Source organism: Pleurodeles waltl, chromosome 12 (genome assembly GCF_031143425.1).
Source record: "Pleurodeles waltl isolate 20211129_DDA chromosome 12, aPleWal1.hap1.20221129, whole genome shotgun sequence".
In the NCBI taxonomy this organism is placed as follows: Eukaryota; Metazoa; Chordata; class Amphibia; order Caudata; family Salamandridae; genus Pleurodeles; species Pleurodeles waltl.
Genome location: NC_090451.1, coordinates 248,880,174 through 248,900,385, shown reverse-complemented (window position 1 = coordinate 248,900,385; position 20,212 = coordinate 248,880,174). Strand labels below are relative to the sequence as shown.

The following is a 20,212-nucleotide window of genomic DNA, read 5'->3' as shown; positions in this document are numbered from 1 at the left end:
TTACATTAAATTCTTGTGATCTCAGTGAATGGCTTAAGTTATGGGAGCTTCACTCCACTTTTATAGGCATTAAACAAAGAAAAAAACTCAAGTTCTTGCTATCAGAACAGGCTTTTAACTGTGCTGTGGTCCACATAGCAATCTATTTGTCATGATAGCTGAATATGCCCCCAGAGCAACTTCTTCGAATTTCTTTACTTTTTTCCTCGCACAAAAGGTGCCAGAGGGCATTAGGAGGTTCTCATGGTCAATCAGTATGAACAAGAGTCAGGAGTTATGCAACGTTCGTGAATAGAAAGCAGTCTGCAAGTGCTGGTCCTGTACAAAGCTAGAATGGCTTCCACATGTCTGAAAGAGTTGATGTTTGAATGGAAGCTGACGCTTTTTGGATTTAAATTGCTTGATTCGAAGGGGATCACAAGGATATATCAATGCAGCACAATACGCTGATGGTGTTCTTCTAAGTTTAAGTGGGACATGTTTACAGAGGCACTTTGAATACATATGCCAATCAAAACGAGGTGAGTGTCAGCTTTGGCAAAACAAATGTAGTTGTCTTTGGAAAAAAGGTTAAAAAAGCCAAATGGTATTAAGAGGAAAAACCAGTCTTTAGAAATAACTGCTAATATCCGAGAGTATGGCTGCACGATCTGCTTCCAAGGGTCATGTCTCTAGTAGCTGCCTTTCAGGCACGGTCATGCAAGACGTCTTCTCCACTCTACTGTTGGAAATGTTTACGGCCTTCCCAAATAGGTTCAGCACCCTCCTTAATATATCTTAACACAAACTATATCTTATTTTATTCTACCTCTCTCACACGGCTTTGCAGGCCCAGATTAGATTGGAATTTGGTCTGATGGATCAAGAAGTGACTTAGAAAGCGTCCCTCATCCTAATATGTTCTTATTAAGGCAAGCAGGTGCACACTATCTAAGATCCTTTATTTGGAAGGAGATTCAGTTTGGGAAGCCCGCAAATATTTTTACGATTACACTAGCTATGAGTCTGACATTTTTTAAGCCTGGATCTTTATGGGATCAGAGCCAACATATAATCTAAATATATATATATATATATATATATATATATAACAAGCAGGTTCTTCCCTCTAACTAGAGTAGCGGTTAGTGTCTATCGTCATAGGACTTTCTGGCTGAAGAATTTAAAGTCCACTTTAAACTAAAGCTTTTACAAATTATGATTTGTTGCATTCCCTTCATACGACGGCTTGCCAAACTGGTCAGACAACTTGACATCCGGAATCTTCACACTATGCCAACAGCAAACTGAATGATTCGCTTACTAGGCACCTATACTTTTCCTGCTAAATGCCAGTCAGCTTCTGCTTTAGAAAGTTTTTAAAACCTGCTGCCAGGCATGATTTGTTTTTAATATGAGAGGAACATTTGCTCATATGACCGTCTGCTGACATAAAACTGCAGCATCATGGTTGCCACACTCCTCTGCACAAAAAGTATGCACATGGCTGGAACAAACACACGTGTGTGCTTAAACACCCTCACTTTCACTACGGAGCGCTTCATGCAATGCAGCCACCATATTTGGCTCTGACACCCACCAGCTGGCTTCTATTACTTCCAGTAGTTCAAGGAAATGTTCCACTTGTCCTCAGTCTGTGGTTTTTCTAGGGCTCTTTTTTTTTGTCTACGTACCCATATGCACTATTTATTACTTTATATTTTTTGCTGTTATTGCCCCCAACCCTCATTCCATTATCTGGTTAACATCCCGCCCAGATTCCGGACTGTGGTTCGTGGCACAGTTGTATGTTGCTCCTCTTCACCCACCACTTTCTGAAGTGTATTTGATGGTTTAATGTAGGTTTAATGCCACTATGACAATCAAGTTGCTATAACCTGCATTGCTTATTGGTGTAAAATGTTTAAATCCTTTATGTTGCATTTCAGTGGGTTCTGCTTTCCTACTTATCTCGTATCAGAGCTTACAGAACATATCAAGAATGCACTTCTGAGTGTTTATTGTTTTTAATTCTTTATTGTTGTTAATTCTTCCCCACCCACAAGTTCGTGAGAGACGAATTATTAGATTTCAAGCACAAAAGTAGTCACAGCATTAAAACAAAATATATCTCAGTTGCAATGTACACAGCAGGTTATATTTATAAGATATTGAATGCAAAGCAAAACAAATACTTCACCGTGTGAGAAACTGTTTACAGCTTCATCTTTCTGGGGTCTGCAAGTTGATGACTCCGGTCAACTGCGAGAAAGAGATTATCTACCCACACGGGAGACTGGCAACTGGCACCAAGTTCCAGTCCGAAGTCAGGCAGAAAAGAATCTAACTCTCTGAAGCCCCGAGCCATCCGTTACAAAAGCGTGCCCCCTCCTCTCAGACTCGGAAAACTATGCAAGCCTTTGGAGACTGGCCAGATCTCCTAGACTGCTCCTCTTCCCAGGCCTGAGCAGAAAGGAAAACACCAAATGTACTCTCTCTTATCAGGTCTAGTCTAGTGTGAAGAAAAACATCTTGGTTCATCTTGTGCAAAAACACAGCTTGGATTCTCAACTGCAATGTCTAACTCCACGTTAAAGGCAATAGGCAGCTAACCTAAATATCAAATGTAATGTGTAATGTCATGTCAAAGCCAATAGGCAACTGAGCTGAATACAAAATGCAATGTCTAATATCATGTCAAAACCAATAGGCAGCTAAGCTGAATACAGAATGTAATGTCTAATATCATGTCAAAGCCAATAGGCAGCTAAACTGAATACAAAATGTAAGGTCTAATATCATGTCAAAGCCAATAGGCAGCTGAGCTGAATACAAAATGCAATGTCTAATATCATGTCAAAGCCAATAGGCAGCTGAACTGAATACAGCATGTCAAAGCCAATAGGCAGAATACAGAATGTAATGGCAAATGCAATGTCAAAGCCAATAGGCAGCTAAATTGAATACCGAAAGTAATGGCTAATGCCATGTCAAAGCCAATAGGCGGCTAGGCTGAACAAAACATATAATGTGCTACTGGTGAACATTGAGCAACTAATATGCGCAGTGGTGAAACACAAAGTCATTGGTCAAACACAATATTAATAGCATCACATTCCACCCTATGACCAATGAATTTTTGTTTCACATATCTCTTGTTTCAAACAAAAAACAAAAAAAACATCAGCACAAAAAAAAACATTATCAGCAAGTCAGATTTGAATGAGCAAAGCAAACACTGTAAAGCAATAGAAGTGGATTAACATATAGATCTCATAACCTTTCACCTCGGATACATCTACACAGAAAAGACTGAAACTTTTATACTCTGAATGAGATTATAGTGTCTCTAAAATAGCAATTTGATGCAGCATGAGTTCTACTCATGTAAAGGTGCACGGTCCACCTGAAAGGTTTGCTGGAAGGTAAGTGAAAGTCAGAGTTCCATACGAGAAAACACAGACAGTTAACTGTTAAGGTTGCTTAGTTCCAGTGGAAGAATGTAATCAAACAAGTTGAACTTGAACTGAAGCCGCCGTTTGCGCAAAATGGATCCATGGTGCTGGCACTTTACTCAGCCAGGTTCAGGTTGGGGGTTCGGTCCCTTCCCCGACCCCACATGCACACACCCGAAGGGAGACCACACAGCACACTCAGGGACAGTGGCGAAACGTGGTAGGATCTGCAAAAGAAAAAGGTATGACTTTTCTTGCAAATAACATTTGTCATTTGAAATGTACCCTTCCTCTTTCTTTCCCTGTTTTATAATCAGCAGGACGTTTTTGGGGCCCTTTGTTATAATTTCTGCAGGTTCTGGAGGGTCACTTGGGGCTTCAACCCACACCTCAGCACAGAGGTTTTTATCTGCTGTACCACAGCTTCCCTTTTCTTGCACTGTCAGAAGGGCTGGGGCAGATTCCTTCTTTACCAAACCTCCATTCACTGCATTTTTTACAATTTGGGCCATTCTGTCTCCAATTTGTATGCATGAATCAGATTCTTTTCTAGTTATCAGCATAATTTGGATTTCTTCTTGGAAATCTTCAGCAATCACTTCCCCTAAAACCTGATCAATTTGCCATTTCTGTCCTGGTAACTTTCCTCTCCCCAACTGCTCTGTGACTGCTTGCATGACAGATTGCTTTTGTGCGTGCTGCACAGTTTTTATCAAATCTAGGGGAATGTGCATCTCTCTCATCTCTGCCCACCTGTAAGTGTCTTTTTCACTCAGCTGTTTGCATTTCTGGTGCACCCACTTAGCCATCCCCACTAAGTCAGAATTCTGGGTGAACACTTCTCTCTCTGAATTATTCTCATTAACATCTGCAAGGGAATTGAACCAGTTAGGTACAAGCCATGTGGAAAACCAAACAGCTAAACCATTGGCAATGAACCAAGAATCAGTGTAAAAATTACACATCTCACGCAGCTCTTGCTTTAAAATCTGACACACATTGTACAACGCTGTTCCTTCTATTGTGCCAGAAAACAACATTTCAGTCAATGAATCATTAGTCAAACAAACATGCTTTTTATCCTCAGTGGACACGAATTCAAATGGTGCACTCAATTTCACTGGTGACTCTTTTACCTGTGGTACTCTAGCCCTGTCTTGCAGGTACCAGATCCAGTGTATGATCCTAGCTATGGGCACTATTTTCTTCTTCTGTTCCTGATTTACATGTACATCAGTGTTTCCCTCTTGCACTGCGCAGAAACCTAAAGTCTGAATTATTTCATTTGCCAAATCACAAGCGCGCAGCTGCTTATAATTTTTCCCAGTGACCATATACAAAAGTGTTAGGATTTCACTCAGATGAGGGCTATTCTGTTTCCAAAAATCAAACAAGCTAATGAAACTCTGTGTCTCTTGCTTAGTGCAAACAGTAAGAAGCTCTAAAATCTTTCCTTTTACTTGTGCATTTTGCGATGGTAACTCGTAAATCACATTCTGAGCTCCGTTCGTGTTATCAGTTAAGGAATGCACTTCGACTGCCAAAAAACCTGGCTCACACGGCTCAGACTGTCCCACAGCTGTCTTAACCCCCTCATTACTGGAATGGGAAAAGACAGATTCTTCTAAAACAGCATTTTTATAACTTTCAGCATTATCTTGCATTAATGTATTCCGGTTAATTTGCTCACGTAAATTCTCATTTTCATGTTCCAACTGCCTACATCTCTCCTGCATTTCTCTGTAAGCAGATAAAAGTATCCAAACCCTTCTGTCAAAAACAAAAGGAACATCACTGCTCTCAAAAGGCACATTTTCTAAATATGCTTTATCACAACAAGTAAACGTATTTCTCACAGCACCATCAGGCAGTTTAACTACACATGCATTTTCAAACATGGTCTGCCGTGCTTCTGTAATTCTCCAAACAACAAAAAACAATACACTTTTAAATTGTGCACGTAGAAATCTATAATTCGACCCTACCCCACTCCTAATACCAAAATGTTCTGCTTTCCTACTTATCTCGTATCAGAGCTTACAGAAAATATCAAGAATGCACTTCTGAGTTCAAAGAAGACCTTTATTGTTGTTAATTCTTCCCCCCCCACAAGTTTGTGAGAGACAAATTATTAGATTTCAAGCACAAAAGTAGTCACAGCATTAAAACAAAATATATCTCAGTTGCAATGTACACAGCAGGTTATATTTATAAGATATTGAATGCAAAGCAAAACAAATACTTCACCGTGTGAGAAACTGTTTACAGCTTCATCTTTCTGGGGTCTGCAAGTTGATGACTCCGGTCAACTGCGAGAAAGAGATTATCTACCCACACGGGAGACTGGCAACTGGCACCAAGTTCCAGTCCGAAGTCAGGCAGAAAAGAATCTAACTCTCTGAAGCCCCGAGCCATCCGTTACAAAAGCGTGCCCCCTCCTCTCAGACTCGGGAAAACTACGCAAGCCTTTGGAGACTGGCCAGATCTCCTAGACTGCTCCTCTTCCCAGGCCTGAGCAGAAAGGAAAACACCAAATGTACTCTCTCTTATCAGGTCTAGTCTAGTGTGAAGAAAAACATCTTGGTTCATCTTGTGCAAAAACACAGCTTGGAAAAATACAGCTTGGATTCTCAACTGCAATGTCTAACTCCACGTTAAAGGCAATAGGCAGCTAACCTAAATATCAAATGTAATGTGTAATGTCATGTCAAAGCCAATAGGCAACTGAGCTGAATACAAAATGCAATGTCTAATATCATGTCAAAGCCAATAGGCAGCTAAGCTGAATACAGAATGTAATGTCTAATATCATGTCAAAGCCAATAGGTAGCTAAACTGAATACAAAATGTAAGGTCTAATATCATGTCAAAGCCAATAGGCAGCTGAGCTGAATACAAAATGCAATGTCTAATATCATGTCAAAGCCAATAGGCAGCTGAACTGAATACAGCATGTCAAAGCCAATAGGCAGAATACAGAATGTAATGGCAAATGCAATGTCAAAGCCAATAGGCAGCTAAATTGAATACCGAAAGTAATGGCTAATGCCATGTCAAAGCCAATAGGCGGCTAGGCTGAACAAAACATATAGGGGGTTATTCTAACTTTGGAGGAGTGTTAATCCGTCCCAAAAGTGACGGTAAAGTGACGGATATACCACCAGCCGTATTACGAGTTCCATAAGATATAATGGACTCGTAATACGGCTGGTGGTAAATCCGTCACTTTTCCGTCACTTTTGGGACGGATTAACACCTCCTCCAAAGTTAGAATAACCCCCATAATGTGCTACTGGTGAACATTGAGCAACTAATATGCGCAGTGGTGAAACACAAAGTCATTGGTCAAACACAATATTAATAGCATCACACAGTGGCATAAATATCCACTGATAATGTGGAAGACAACAATATAGAATCTCTCCAATTAGAAACTCTGGGTTTCAATTAATAATGTAATGCCCCTAAGAACACCTCATCATTCACTTTGCAAGAAAATATTAAATATATTAAGTCACACATAGGTAGATCTAATAAACGGAGTTTAATAAACAACCTGACGTTTTTTAATATATCTTAAATATCAGGGTAGATACTTGTTAAAAGGCTACCTCCACACATGTTTTTCTTGAAAATACTAGGTAAAAGATACTGTCACATTTTTCTTGAAGCAGGAGTATTTTCACTGGGATGAGCTAAACAGAGAATGGACTGTGAATGAGGGGTTTGCTTGCTGGTAGCACTTCAATTATGTCTCAGCAGTGAGAAAAAAAGGGTTTTTTTCTGCTGTGGTGTAACACTATCCAGTCTTGGAGTTGATGTGTGCCTCCTTCAGTCAATGTTTATTCCTATTTTTAGAATAAAACAATTGGGAAAGCCTGTTCACAACAGTGGACTGGTGTGAAATCCATACACAACATAAACCTGAATGGTAACTGTGAATAAAGGGGATTTTTCCTCCTGGTTCTGATCTACAATACAGGCAACTAAAGCTTTGCTCACATTACAACATAATTCAACTCCACATAATTACACTCTACTCAATACCACATAAATATACCAACCATAAATCAACTCAATGTCACATAACAAACCACATACATACACTCCATACCATGCCACTGAAGTCCACACAGTTCTACTTCACACAATTCAATTCCACACCAGACCACACAATCACACACCACAATTCCACTATACACTATTCCACTATACACCACATATCCAAACCACAATGCCGAATTTCACATAATGTCACAAAATTAACACCACTCCACATAATTCCATTCCACTCATGCCACTCCGTGACATGCAATATCACTATCAATAATTATATTACGTGTCACACATTCTCACTCCACATAATTCCAGTACTCTCAATACCATGTAATTACTGTCCACATAATTGCACTGCACACCATTCCTCATAATTTTACTACACAACTCCACAGCACAGAATTTCACAAAAATCAATTAAAATACAACCCACATGATCACTCTATACACCACATACATCCACTCTATAATCTATTGGCATTGTCAATGCTTGTTTGATTGGGAATCCTACAATATGTTTCTCAACATGGAACACAAATGTATTCTGAAAAAAAGTCAGAGTGTTCATGATATGTGTTGTATATGTTGAAAATGTTTCATTTTAACGATATTGTTACCTTAAGGGAATAACTCAATAGAGAGATGTCTAAAATGTTTATTTTACATTCTAGTAACAAAATAAATCGTCTTCTTTCAAATATCTCATGAAAAATATTTTGTGAGGTATGCTTCCTGTTTGATTGGCCAATAGCAAACATTTACTTTGTGTATACTATGGAGCATGCTTGGTGTTGCAGTTGACAATTTTGGATAGCAACAGCCAATCCCATATCACTTGTCAGTGTACCGTTGAGTCCAGACACGCATTATTTTACAAATACATTGTGCAATATCTTCTTTTTCATAGGTTTTACAGAGCCCGATGAGCTTCTTCGATACAACTCCCACTGGAAGGCTGATGAACCGCTTCTCCAATGACATGGATGAGGTGGACGTGCGGCTCCCATTTCAAGTGGAAAACTTTGTGCAGCAAGTGTTCATGATTTTCTTCACCATAGTCATCGTATCCACTGTGTTTCCTTACCTTCTTATCGAGATAGCAATCCTTTCCGGTGCCTTTTTTCTTCTCATAAAGTAAGTTGGCAATTAAATTGCTATAACATGGTGTTATGCACAGTGGTGTAACAAAGGCCACTGCAGCTTTAGTGGTGCAGTGGGGCCCCGAGCTCTGGGGAAGGGAAGGACCTTAGCACAATACCCTGTTCTGAGAGCTCCAGAGTGAGTCCCAAGGGGGGCCGCCTCCATGTACTTAGTGAGGGGTGGCGCAAAGTTTCTTTACACCACTGGTTATGCGGGATAACAAGTCATAAAAGTATTGCATCATGAGAGGCTGTGTAAAATGACTTTTTAAGGTCTCGCCCTAGACAGCTCTTGCACTGTCACTTGCAAAACGAGCTGTTGTTTTTTTTTTTTTTATATCTAAAAAGGAGTTTTCCTTGCGTCTCATTGGTCAGCACATTGGAGTCACTATCTTCTTTGTGAGTTTGCCCCTTTGATTGAGCAGGGACAAGTACTGATTAACTACTTTGTTAGTGTCTGGCCACTGCTCGCACTTTGAATAAGGTACCTTTTATTTAATATGTGTTGCTTTCCTCGTAAGTATTTCCCTTTGTTCCCCCATCGTGTTGCTTCACCCTTTCCCTTTATCCCCTCCGTCTGTTTGCTGACCTGTTGTTACTGCCTCTTACCTATCGTCGCCCCTCCCACTGTTGACTTTTCCCAGTCAAAGTAACCAAAAGTAAGTACGTACCTTCCTTGCTTGTAATGATCAGCACAGGCCACACTTTAGGGGGAAATACATAGTATACACAGCATCATACATTTCATGGACGTAAAAGCCATGTCAGGGACAGAGGGTCCAGGTGTCAAAGACGTTTGTATTTGTATTTTTGCATAACCCCTCTCATTTGTGCGAGGACTCATGCCCCAACCAACGACCACCCTTCTTCCCTATCAGAGCCCTAGGTTCCCATAGCGTCGATATAAACAGCTGTGAGCCATTGCTGGGATAAATGTGGCCACAGTTTATTACAAATATATGAGGCATTGTGTTATGTTGTAGTTAGCGTGAAGCCTTTGGTGCTGCCATTGTAATCACCTTGGCAATAGAATGTACTGAGGATTCTACGGAGGACGGTTGGGGATCGAGAGAGAGGAGACACCGGAGTCACTGGGAGGAGATTGCTGTTTATGCTGTTTTGGGTGGATGTAATAAAAAAGACGTTAAATAGATGAAAGAGTCTCAGTGTCAAGTGGCGACGAGCTGCATCCACCCTTCATCGGACCCACGTGATTTAGGTGAAATCTGAGCGCTGCGCATCTCGGACTGTATTCAGAGTTTCAGGACGAGAGCTGATCGCAACAGCTGATTGTCAACAACGTGCTTTGTTTTCAGGCACACGCACGCATATTTTGTGAAATTTAAGCGCTGCGCATTTCAGACTGTATTCAGTGCTTCAGGACGACAGCTGATCGTAACAGCTGATTGTCAACAACGTGTGTTGTTTTCCGGCACACGCACGCATATTTTCAAAAGTCTCCAGCCGTGTAGGATGGCAGCTGATTGTAACAGCTGAATGTAATGCGCTTTGTTGAAATACACGCGCGTACCTCTCTAAGCCTTTTTGGTGGATACAGCTGACTGTGAAGAAAGCGCATTTCTACAAACCAATACGCGCGCAGAATACAGCTATTTGTGTGTTTCCAGCTTTTGAGAATGGCAGCTGAGCAACGTGTTTTTTTTCATCAGGAATAGATGACGTGCTCTACTGAACACGCACGCACCTTGTACTGTTTTTAAACCTTTTACGCCTATTGTCTTCATTTCTGACTGTTGCTGCCATATGCATAAATACTATTATGATTATCACATTTTCAACAGCATAAACCTACTGTATCCTGGTGAATCCTGCTCCCACTGACATTCATGAAACATAGTTGTTACAGGAAGTTCCTTTACGACAGGAAATGAATATAGACTAGAGTGCTAACATAACAAGAACTTTGGCACATTCAGGAAGTAAAACGAAGCATATTCAGGAAGTACAACAAAAGAATCTTTTATCAGAAAGTTTTACCTACATTTGATATTCTTTATTATTAACAATGACTCATCAGTCTCTCCTCGGCATGTCTCAGCCTCCACAATTTTTATCTGAACGAGGTGAACCAATTCTACCATGGAAAAAATGGATAAATTTATTTGATTCATACTTAATTGGTATTGGTGGAGAGAAATTTTCTCCTGCAAGAAAACAAGGCATTCTATTACACAACTTAGGAGTTGAGGGACGAAATATTTATGACAGCCTTGATTTGATAACTGTTGGTACAGCTGAAGGTGAACCTAGAGATGTTTATGAAATGTCACTTATGATGCTCAAAAAACATTTTGGTGGTCGCATAAATGTTGTCATGGAAAGACACAAGTTTTTTATGAGAGTGCAAGCTAAAGATAAAAGGGTTGGCAATTACATTGCTTCACTCAAGAGATTGGCTCAAACATGTGACTTTGCTGAACTCACGGACTCCTTAATACGTGACTAACTGGTGCGTTGTACTAACAATCCCAGGGTCCAAGAAAAACTACTAGCTAAGAACTCAACCTTGCAGGAAGCTCAGATCATCGCTGAGAGCATGGAACATGCCATTTTATGGGCCAAGGAGATGAAGGGTGCAGGTCATGGCATCCATGCTGAATCTGCACTTCTGGGTTCTTCTTGTGATTGCGTTCAGGAATGTGACTTTGTGCAGAAAGTGTCCAGTAAAGGAAAAATTAATAATGGGACTGTAGAGAAAAGCAACGTCAGATGTTACAAGTGTGGCAATGTTGGTCATTTGGCTAATAACCCAAAATGCTTTGCTAGAAATGTAAATTGCAGGAATTGTGGGAAAAGGGGGCATTTAGCGAAAGTTTGCAAAAGTTCAAAAGTGAATATGGTCAGCGAGTCAACAAGTGCACAACAGATGATTTTGCATGTTGATTATACCAATTAACAGTGCAGTGAAAATAAGTTAGTAATGCCAAGATGTGATATTGGTATTGATGGGAAAACTGTCCCAGTACTTGCTGATTCAGGATCCCCGTTTACGCTAATTGGGGACAAGAATTGGGAAAGGATCTTTGCAGGTGAAAAGATTGAACTAGTTCCACCTGACATCGATCCTATTGGATATGGTGGACAGAAAAATGATCTTATCGGTTACTCTGTGATGACGATTGAATTTAAAGGGCGTGAAACAGTTGGAAAGGTTTACGTAGCAAAACGTGGCAACAATCTGTTGGGGTGGCGCCATCAAAGAGATTTAGGAATTGTTTTGAACCCCAATACTCCTGACCAGGTCCTTCCTGTTTCTATTTTGGGTGATGATGAGGAAATTGTAAGCAATTTCCCAGAGGTCTTTAATGATGGGCTTGGACTTCTGAAAAACTTCAAGCATAAAATCATATTAAAATCTAATGCCAGTCCGGCTGTATTCAAGGTGAGGAAGGTGCCTCATCTGATGTTGCAGCCCTTGCAAGAGGAGCTTGACAGATTACTAGGTTTGGGTGTTATAGAAGAGATTGAAGCCTCAGAGTGGTTAGCACCCATAGTTTTGGTTCCCAAAGATAATGGGGAAAAAATCAGATTATGTGTGGACCTTAGAGGTCTCAATCAATGCATTTGGGTAGACCGCCAGCCGTTGCCTAATATCAATGAGACTTTGACCATGTTAACTGGGGCTAAGTATTCAGTGTTTTGGATCTCTCTGCAGCGTATCATTAGATCCTGCTTGATGAAGATTCAAGACATCTTACTTCTTTTGTTACTCCTTTGGGGGCGTTCAGATATGTTAGAATGCCTTTTGGTTTGGCATCTGCTGCTGCTTGTTTTCAGAGAATTATGAAGGAAGTACTCAAAAATCTTGATTCTGTTTTGTTTTTCCAGGATGACATTCTTGTTTTTGGCAAAGACACCGTCACGCATGATACTATGCTTAGAGCTGTTCTTATGAGGTTGAGAGAGAATGGGTTGACTGTAAAGAAGGAGAAATGTAAGTTTAGAGTTGGAACTGTTTCTTTTCTTGGTCACCCTATATCTGGAGATGGTATCGGACCGAAGGTAGAGTTAGCGAAATCAATTATGTCAGTACCAATACCAGTAGATAAAGATCAAGTACGATCGTTTCTTGGTCTTGCAGAATACTACTCTAAATTTGTCAAGAATTTTGCGAGTATTGTGCAACCATTAAGAATGATCCTGAAGAAGGGTGTGAAGTATGAGTGGACTCCACAGTGTGAGGAGGCGTTTAATGCAGTGAAAAATGACATAGGAAAGATGCCCACCTTAGGCCATTTTGATGTTAAGCGCAAAACATTTTTATCCACTGATGCTAGCTTGAAAGGTCTTGGTGCAGTTCTCTCGCAACATGTAGATGGAGAAGAAAGAGTAGTGGCGTTTGCGTCACGTTCTCTTAAAAGTCAAGAGGAACGGTATTCTGTGATTGAGCGTGAAGCGTTGGCTTGCACTTGGGCTATAAATCATTTCAAATATTATTTATGGGGTTTACCCTTTGTACTCAGGAGTGATCACAAACCCTTAGTACAGTTGTTCACTTGCCGAAACATTGAGAGTACAACACCACGCATCAAGCGTTGGTTGGAGAGCCTGTTAGACTTTAATTATTTGGTGGAGTATTATCCTGGAAAGAAGAATATTCCTGCTGATTTCCTGTCTAGACTACCAGTGGTTGGTTATAGCCTTGCTGAGCATGTTCCTGTGTTGTGGATCAAAGAATCTGCTCTAGACAAAGTGGAGTGGGATGGAGAATGTGGTAAAGTCCCGGTTTTAAAAGTGGTCATGGAATATGTGGTTCAAGGGTGGCCATGTTTGAGTGATTGTCGTGAAGATACCAAAGTTTTTTGGAACGTTAGGGATGAGTTGAGTATCATCGATGGCAATTTGTTCAGGAATAACAGATTAATTCCTCCTTCTAGTTTACGTGAGAAGCTGATTAATTTAGGTCATGAGGGACATCTAGGTAGGAACCTCACAAAAGCTAGTATCAGAGAATGTTATTGGTGGCCGGGTTTAGATAAACAGGTTGAGGTTGTGGTGAAGGACTGTTTACAGTGTGCTGGAAATGATAAATCCAGGGTAGTCCGGGCTGCTCCTTTATCTCCAGTTTCCATTCCTGATGAACCATGGGTCAAATTGGGTTTGGATTTGGTGGGACCTTTTGAAATGTTACCATACAATGAAAGATTTGTGATTGTCCTTGTTGATTACACTTCTAAATGGGTCACTGCTTGTTGTGTACACTCTATTACCACCAGAACTGTGATAGATTTTTTGACTGATGTGTTTGCCTGTGAAGGAATTCCTAGAGTGATAGTGACTGATAATGGTGTTCAGTTCACTTCCTCAGAAATGAAGGATTTTCTTAAGAGTTTGGCAATCTCTCATTTTCGCACAGCACTTTATGCACCCCAAGCTAATGGGTTGGTTGAGAAAATGAATCAGTTGGTGAAGGCAAGTGTTCAAGTAGCTCTGGAAAACAGATTTCCATTAAAAACTGTGTTGAGGGAGAAGTTATGGGCCCACAGGAATGCACCAAATGTTGTTACTGGTATGTCTCCGTTTCGCATTCTAAAAGGCAGATTAGCAGGCTCAAAGCTGAATCCTTCGTGGTTGCATCCTAAAACTCAAGTTAGAGCAAAGTTCAATGACTTAAAGAATATTCGAGCTAGAGTAATTGAGAATCAGACGAAGTATAAGAAGCGATTTGATGAGAAGCGTTGTGTACGTCAGAAGAGTTGGAGTGAAGGTGATTTGGTGTTTATTAAGAAACCTGTGTGGTGTCCTAAAGGAGAATCTAAATATATTGGACCGAAGAAGATTATAGAAGTAAAGAAGAATGTTGTTGTTCTAGAAGATGGCGAAGTTTGGAGCATGCCGCGACTAGCCAAGTGTTCTAAATTGTTGGATGAACATGATGCTGTTAGGTCTGATATAGATGTGAACGTAGGAGTAAGAAGGAGTGGAAGGAGCTGCACATATCCTAGACATATCAGGGACTTTGTGAGCTAAAAATTATACTTTATTTACACCTTAAGAACTGTGATTAGAACCATTTCTATAAGTTGTTCTGTAAGTCCTACTTTATGTTGCTTTTTAGGTAAATCTATATAGTTATGTTATTAGTTGGTTATCATATTTTTTTTCTCCATTTATTTATTTATTAAGAGGGGAAGATGTGTTATGTTGTAGTTAGCGTGAAGCCTTTGGTGCTGGCATTGTAATCACCTTGGCAATAGAATGTACTGAGGATTCTACGGAGGACGGTTGGGGATCGAGAGAGAGGAGACACCGGAGTCACTGGGAGGAGATTGCTGTTTATGCTGTTCTGGGTGGATGTAATAAAAAAGACGTTAAATAGATGAGAGTCTCCGTGTCACATTTATGGTGCATCATTATCACATTTACTAGTCATTTAATGCCCCCCCCCATGCATCCCCTTTAACATGAACTTCCTGTTTTACTTTTTGTCTTTGTCTGATTTGATCTTGATAGCGTGCAAGCATTGTCTCATCTACTTTTCGCTCTTAGTGGTATGCTCAGCAGCGTCGGTCAACTACTTGGCTCCTCCCCTTGTTACCGTTGGGTGGTACTACTGACCTCCCGGGCTACAAGTGCTGTGGCTGCGAGTTGTGTCCTTCCGCCTGTTCCTTAGATCCTTGCAGCGAGGCATCCCAAGGACCTTGCCTGCTCCCCTTTTTTGTCCTTGCCGTAAGGCATCCCACTGACTTTTTTGGGGACAGGCCCTTTCAGGTTCCTGAGTTTCAGACCAAATCAAGTTTGATCTCCGCCACGCTGCCTGTGGTTTCCCGACTGCAGGCAGCTTGACCCTTAATCCTGGCTAACTAAAATTATGTAGCTCCAGTGTTTTGAACAAATTTAACATGAACATGTGTATACCCACGGCTGGGGATGCCATCTGCGCTGTAGTAGCCTGGTGTTTTGAGATTGATGAATCCATGCCTCACTAGGCCCCAAGAATCCGCCTTGCAGATTTTTGCTATGGTTATGTTCAGTTTACGTCTAGACCTCTCAATGGCCCCTTGATCCTGCGCTCCACTCCAATACAGTTGTGCTATCAATTCTGACCAGATAACATCTGCCAGGCACAGCAGCCATGACACTGCTGTCAGCTCTATGACCAAAGCTGATAGGAGGTCGTTACGCCCCAGGTCATCTAGCTCATCACCTCCCAGGTACACTACCACAGCCTCTGGTCTTCCTCCATGTTGCAAGGTGTGCTCTGTCAGAATGCAGCTGTGCACATCTCATGCCAGGTATACCAAGCCATGTCACCTCTGTGTTCTTAAACCATATATCACTACTGTTTCTACGTACCGCGCCCACTGCTGTGCCTGCGTGATGTATGAGTGGCCGACAACAATTACCCTGCTCTTTTCTCCAAACGTGCCTGTATAAAGAGATAACATGGCTTTAGTGGGCTATGTGTCTGATGTACCGCTTGTAGACTTCCTATTGTTTTTATGTGCTCCACCCCTAGCCCACTCCTTGCGAAGGTAGTGGCAGCACTAATCCTAAAGGAATGCAAGCCGGATTTGGCTGGAGGAAGACCTAGTTTGACCAGGGGTATCTTTAAGACCGGTATGAACTGAAAATGACTGAGGAATGAGGTGTTGATGTGAGAAAACAGTGTGATTCCTTTGGCAGCACTGTTGGCACATAAGCTTGCATGCAGCAGACTGGGCAGCATGTTGCATCTTCTATGCACTCCTATCTTGAATATGCTCCTTTCCACAGTTGATCTGTTTTGGACTGCCATAGGTATATAACCATGTGTGAGTTTCACAGCTGCAAGTCCTCCCTCCAGTAAGCACCTGCTCCCCAGGTTAAACCTGGAAGGGGCAACCAGCTCGCTTATTCAGTAGGCTCCAAAAAAATGCCAGCGTGAAGGCCGCTCTGAAAAGGATAAATTTGTGGCTGGAGGCACAAATTGTTCCTAACACCACCAACACTCTACCTAACATCACACAAACCAGGGGCCTCCGCTGATCCCCAGTTGAGGGATGTAGCCTCACCCAACCCTTCATGGATGCCTTGCAGTAGAGTGATTTGGAGGGGTCTAACCCCACTTTCAATCTTGTGTAATAGGCTACAGTAGTGGGATGTGTCTGTGCCCATGTGCACGATCTGCCTGATTCAAAGGCTTCCATGAAGTTCTTTATGTCCTTTTCAGTAACTGCAACGCCCTCCGCTACGCTGGTGACTTTTTGGAATGTTCCCCAACATTTACAATACCGTGCTGCGGTTTTGCCCGCCGATACATTTTTTACCAGCATGGTCAGCACTGCATGGCCAGCTCCCAAACTGACCTGGGTATCGGGGTCCTGACGGGGTCTGCCCGAGTCACCTGCTTCCTGAAACATCGCCCACTGAAAACGAGATAGAGCGTCAGCTAATGTGTTCTCGCAACCCGGTATGTGTCTGGCCCTCACCGCTATGTTGTGTTTGAGTTGGCACCCTACAAGATACTGTAGCAAATTTACCACTCTTGGGCAATGTGCCGTGCCCAGGTTCACTCCTTGCACTACCCCGTGATTATCCCACCAGAGCGTAAACTGTTTGTTCTTCAGACGGTTCCCCCATATGGAAAAAGCCAATACGATGGGAAACAGCTCAAGTATGGTCATGTTAGCTGTGACTTCTTTCTGCACCCATTCTATGGGCCAACGGGCTGCGGCCCAGGCTGTCCCTAGAACAGCACTAAACCCTTCCCCCCGGCTGCGTCCGTAAATAGCTCCACTTGTTCCAATGTTACCCATGGGGCCCGCCACATGACTGTGCCATTGAAGTTAGTGAGAAAATTGAGCCACTGATTTAGGTCCTCCCTGACCCCTTGTGTCATTCTCACTCGGTAGTATTTTGCTGACATTCCCCTAGATAGCCATGCTAGCCTTCTGGTGAAGGGTCTGCCCACCGGTATGAGAGCTGCCGTTCTGGCTACCCGCGCCCCTTGTATATGGTTTGATATGCTGTCCTGTCCAGTTTTTTCCACTGTCTTTCCCCCCCCCACCCACTGGGCTAGCCACTTTGCGCCCTCCTTTGCTCTGCCAAGAGTTTGCGTGCCTTGTTCAAGAGGGCCTCTAAATCAGCATCCAATTCTGGACCATTGCCCTTGTCGCTTGTCCTCCCTTGCTTCTTGGGAGGTGGATTGCCTGTGCTGTCCTGATCCCTGAAATTAGCTGGATGATTCCTTTCCCTGTCTCTTGTGCGGGAACTGCCTCCTTCCATGTAGTCCTTTTTTTGCCCTTGGGGCGTGGCTGCTACCACTGTTCTAAAGCTCTAGGTGGTGGCTGTGTGCTTTTCCACAACTTTGGCTGCTGCTTTGCGTTATTGGCGGTGTCAAGTTACTGTGCCACTATTATTATGCTTATTGAGTCCAACCTTTAAAGGGGGCCCACTATCTCCCACACTGTCCTTTCTTAACTGGACACCTCCCTCTTGCAGCGTACCTCGCTTCCGGTGCCTCTTTTAGCCAGTGTTGTCCAGCCCCCAAGCAATCTATCTTGTGGAATTATTTTTGGCTCTTACACTTGCCGGTGCGACCCCTAGAGCTTTCTTCCGCCCTTGCCCGCTATCCAGCTTCCAGCGAGATGCACGTCTGCTCCCCCGACTCCCACGAACTTTGCTGCAAAACTGTCCCATAGAATTTGGGCGCTCCATAATGCCCTGCTCACAGGCGCTGGCCGCAGTCCAGAGCCAATCAGTGTACTTCAACCTTACCCAAAGCTGGCTGCGACTACCTCCGGTGCATCACCTCTCCTACCGCATCTCGTTGTGCCTCACCTGTGCTCCCTTTGTCCTTCGCGCTGCCCCTGCTCCGCTTTACCGCTGCCTTATGTTCGACGAAGAGGTGCTCGTGTTGCCTCCTGCGCCTTCAGGTGCGTTCACCGCCAGCTAGGTTCTCCTCGTAGTGCCTCGCCATGCTCTTCTTCATCCCAGCGCACTAACTCTACACCACTTCTCATGTGCCATCCCTCCAACAATGCTGGTCCTGCGGCCAAGGCACTCCTTCGTGAAGCCAAGTTACTAGACCATAGGGTTCCGATGTTGCAGCTCTAAAAATTGTCCAGCGGTGCTGGAATCTGTTTTGCACGGCTTCTGGCGATGACGCACTGGGTCAGTGACACATCTGGCGGCGCTTTAAAGTCAAATCTTGCAAAGTTGAATGTGGAAGGTCCTGTCCTGCCTTCTTTTTCAACCCTGCTGCGCTCCCGGATTGACTGCTTCAAAGAACGCCCGCCAATCTGGTGCGCCATTTTCACAGGCTTCTTACTCCTGCACCGGCTCTGTCCTGCCCCTGTGAGGCATTACATACGGGCCCTTGAACTGGTCTGCTTTGCAACCAGCCTGCCTCTAAAAACTACGGCAAGCCTCTCTTATAGAGTAAACGTTTGTGCACGAGACACGGACTAGAATTGATTTTTATTTATATGTTATATATTTTTTCAGCTAACGTCTAACTTTTGCCAGTGCCTAATCTGTAAATAAAAATGTGCCGGTGCCAAAAGCTCTCCTCTGAAACACATGGCTGCTGCAGTTAAATGGGTGAGCTCGAAAAATTTAGACTGTGTAATCCCGAAGCTATATCGGGCCTTTTTAATCCAATTACAAGCACTAGTTGGCTCTTCAGCTCATGCTTGCAGCTTTCTGCCTTTGTGATGCTTTCGTTTTTCTCTTCTTCTGTCTTTCCCATGTGTCTTTTGCTCGCAGTAAATGCTTAAGACAGAAAAATAAGTGCTGGCCCTCAAAAATAAGTGCCTGTGCCCCGCATCGGAAACCACCAGCTCAAAATAGGTACTACTTTGCTCTCTTCCATTTGGCAAGAAAAAGCAAAACTTAACTAGCGGGCCAGAAATCCGACCCCTGCAGTTACCTACTCTCACAAGTGACATTAATTATTTTACTTTGGTGCCAAAACTTAGCTAAACCCTCATTGCTGATACTTCCTACAATCCCCCTCTTCTAAGTATAGCCATTGTTGTTGTAGCATGACACCTCTCCTCCTATTGTGTTAAACTATGCAAGCTGTTCTATTTAGTTGCCATTGTATATCAGGGCCGGCTTTAGCGCTGGTGGTGTTTAAAGCAGAAATCTCGGCTATATTTCAGTCATAGCAGACTAGATAGCAGATTTTATACTCTGGGTCAATGAGCTAAACTGAATCCGCTTTAAAATAAAGGTCACAGGAAATACGCCATAAGCAGTTAAATTAAGCATATCATAATCAATTTGAAAGTCAATAATCACACCAGTTTATTAAGAAGTTAAAGGTTTATTTCCCTAAATTAACAATGCTAAAGTCACAAAAAAAATTCTCAACTCAATTGATACATGTAAAGAAACAATAAAGGCTGATTTAGTTGGCATATAAATGTAAGCTTAATCAATGCAATTAGAGACAATACCTCAATGGTTATGACACAAAACTATAGCAATAGAATCTGAGCAAGTGAAATTGAATACATTGAAATAACAAAACAAAAGGAATCAATGACCATTCATGTGTATGAGAGTAAACCCTCACTAACCACTATTTAGCAACAACATGTTGGACTTTATGTAAAAGAATTTAGTAGCATGAAT

General features: G+C 42.3%; 1 protein-coding gene across 1 annotated transcript in view; it reads left to right on the top strand.

Moving 5' to 3' along the window:
* LOC138268264 (ATP-binding cassette sub-family C member 12-like) overlaps positions 1 to 20,212 on the top strand; it is a 1,444,059-nt gene that overhangs the window by 1,060,474 nt on the left and 363,373 nt on the right. The window contains exon 22 of the mRNA XM_069217748.1: positions 8,398 to 8,624. Within this exon, the coding sequence (XP_069073849.1) occupies positions 8,398 to 8,624 (227 nt within the window). The remainder of the gene's footprint in view (positions 1 to 8,397; positions 8,625 to 20,212) is intronic.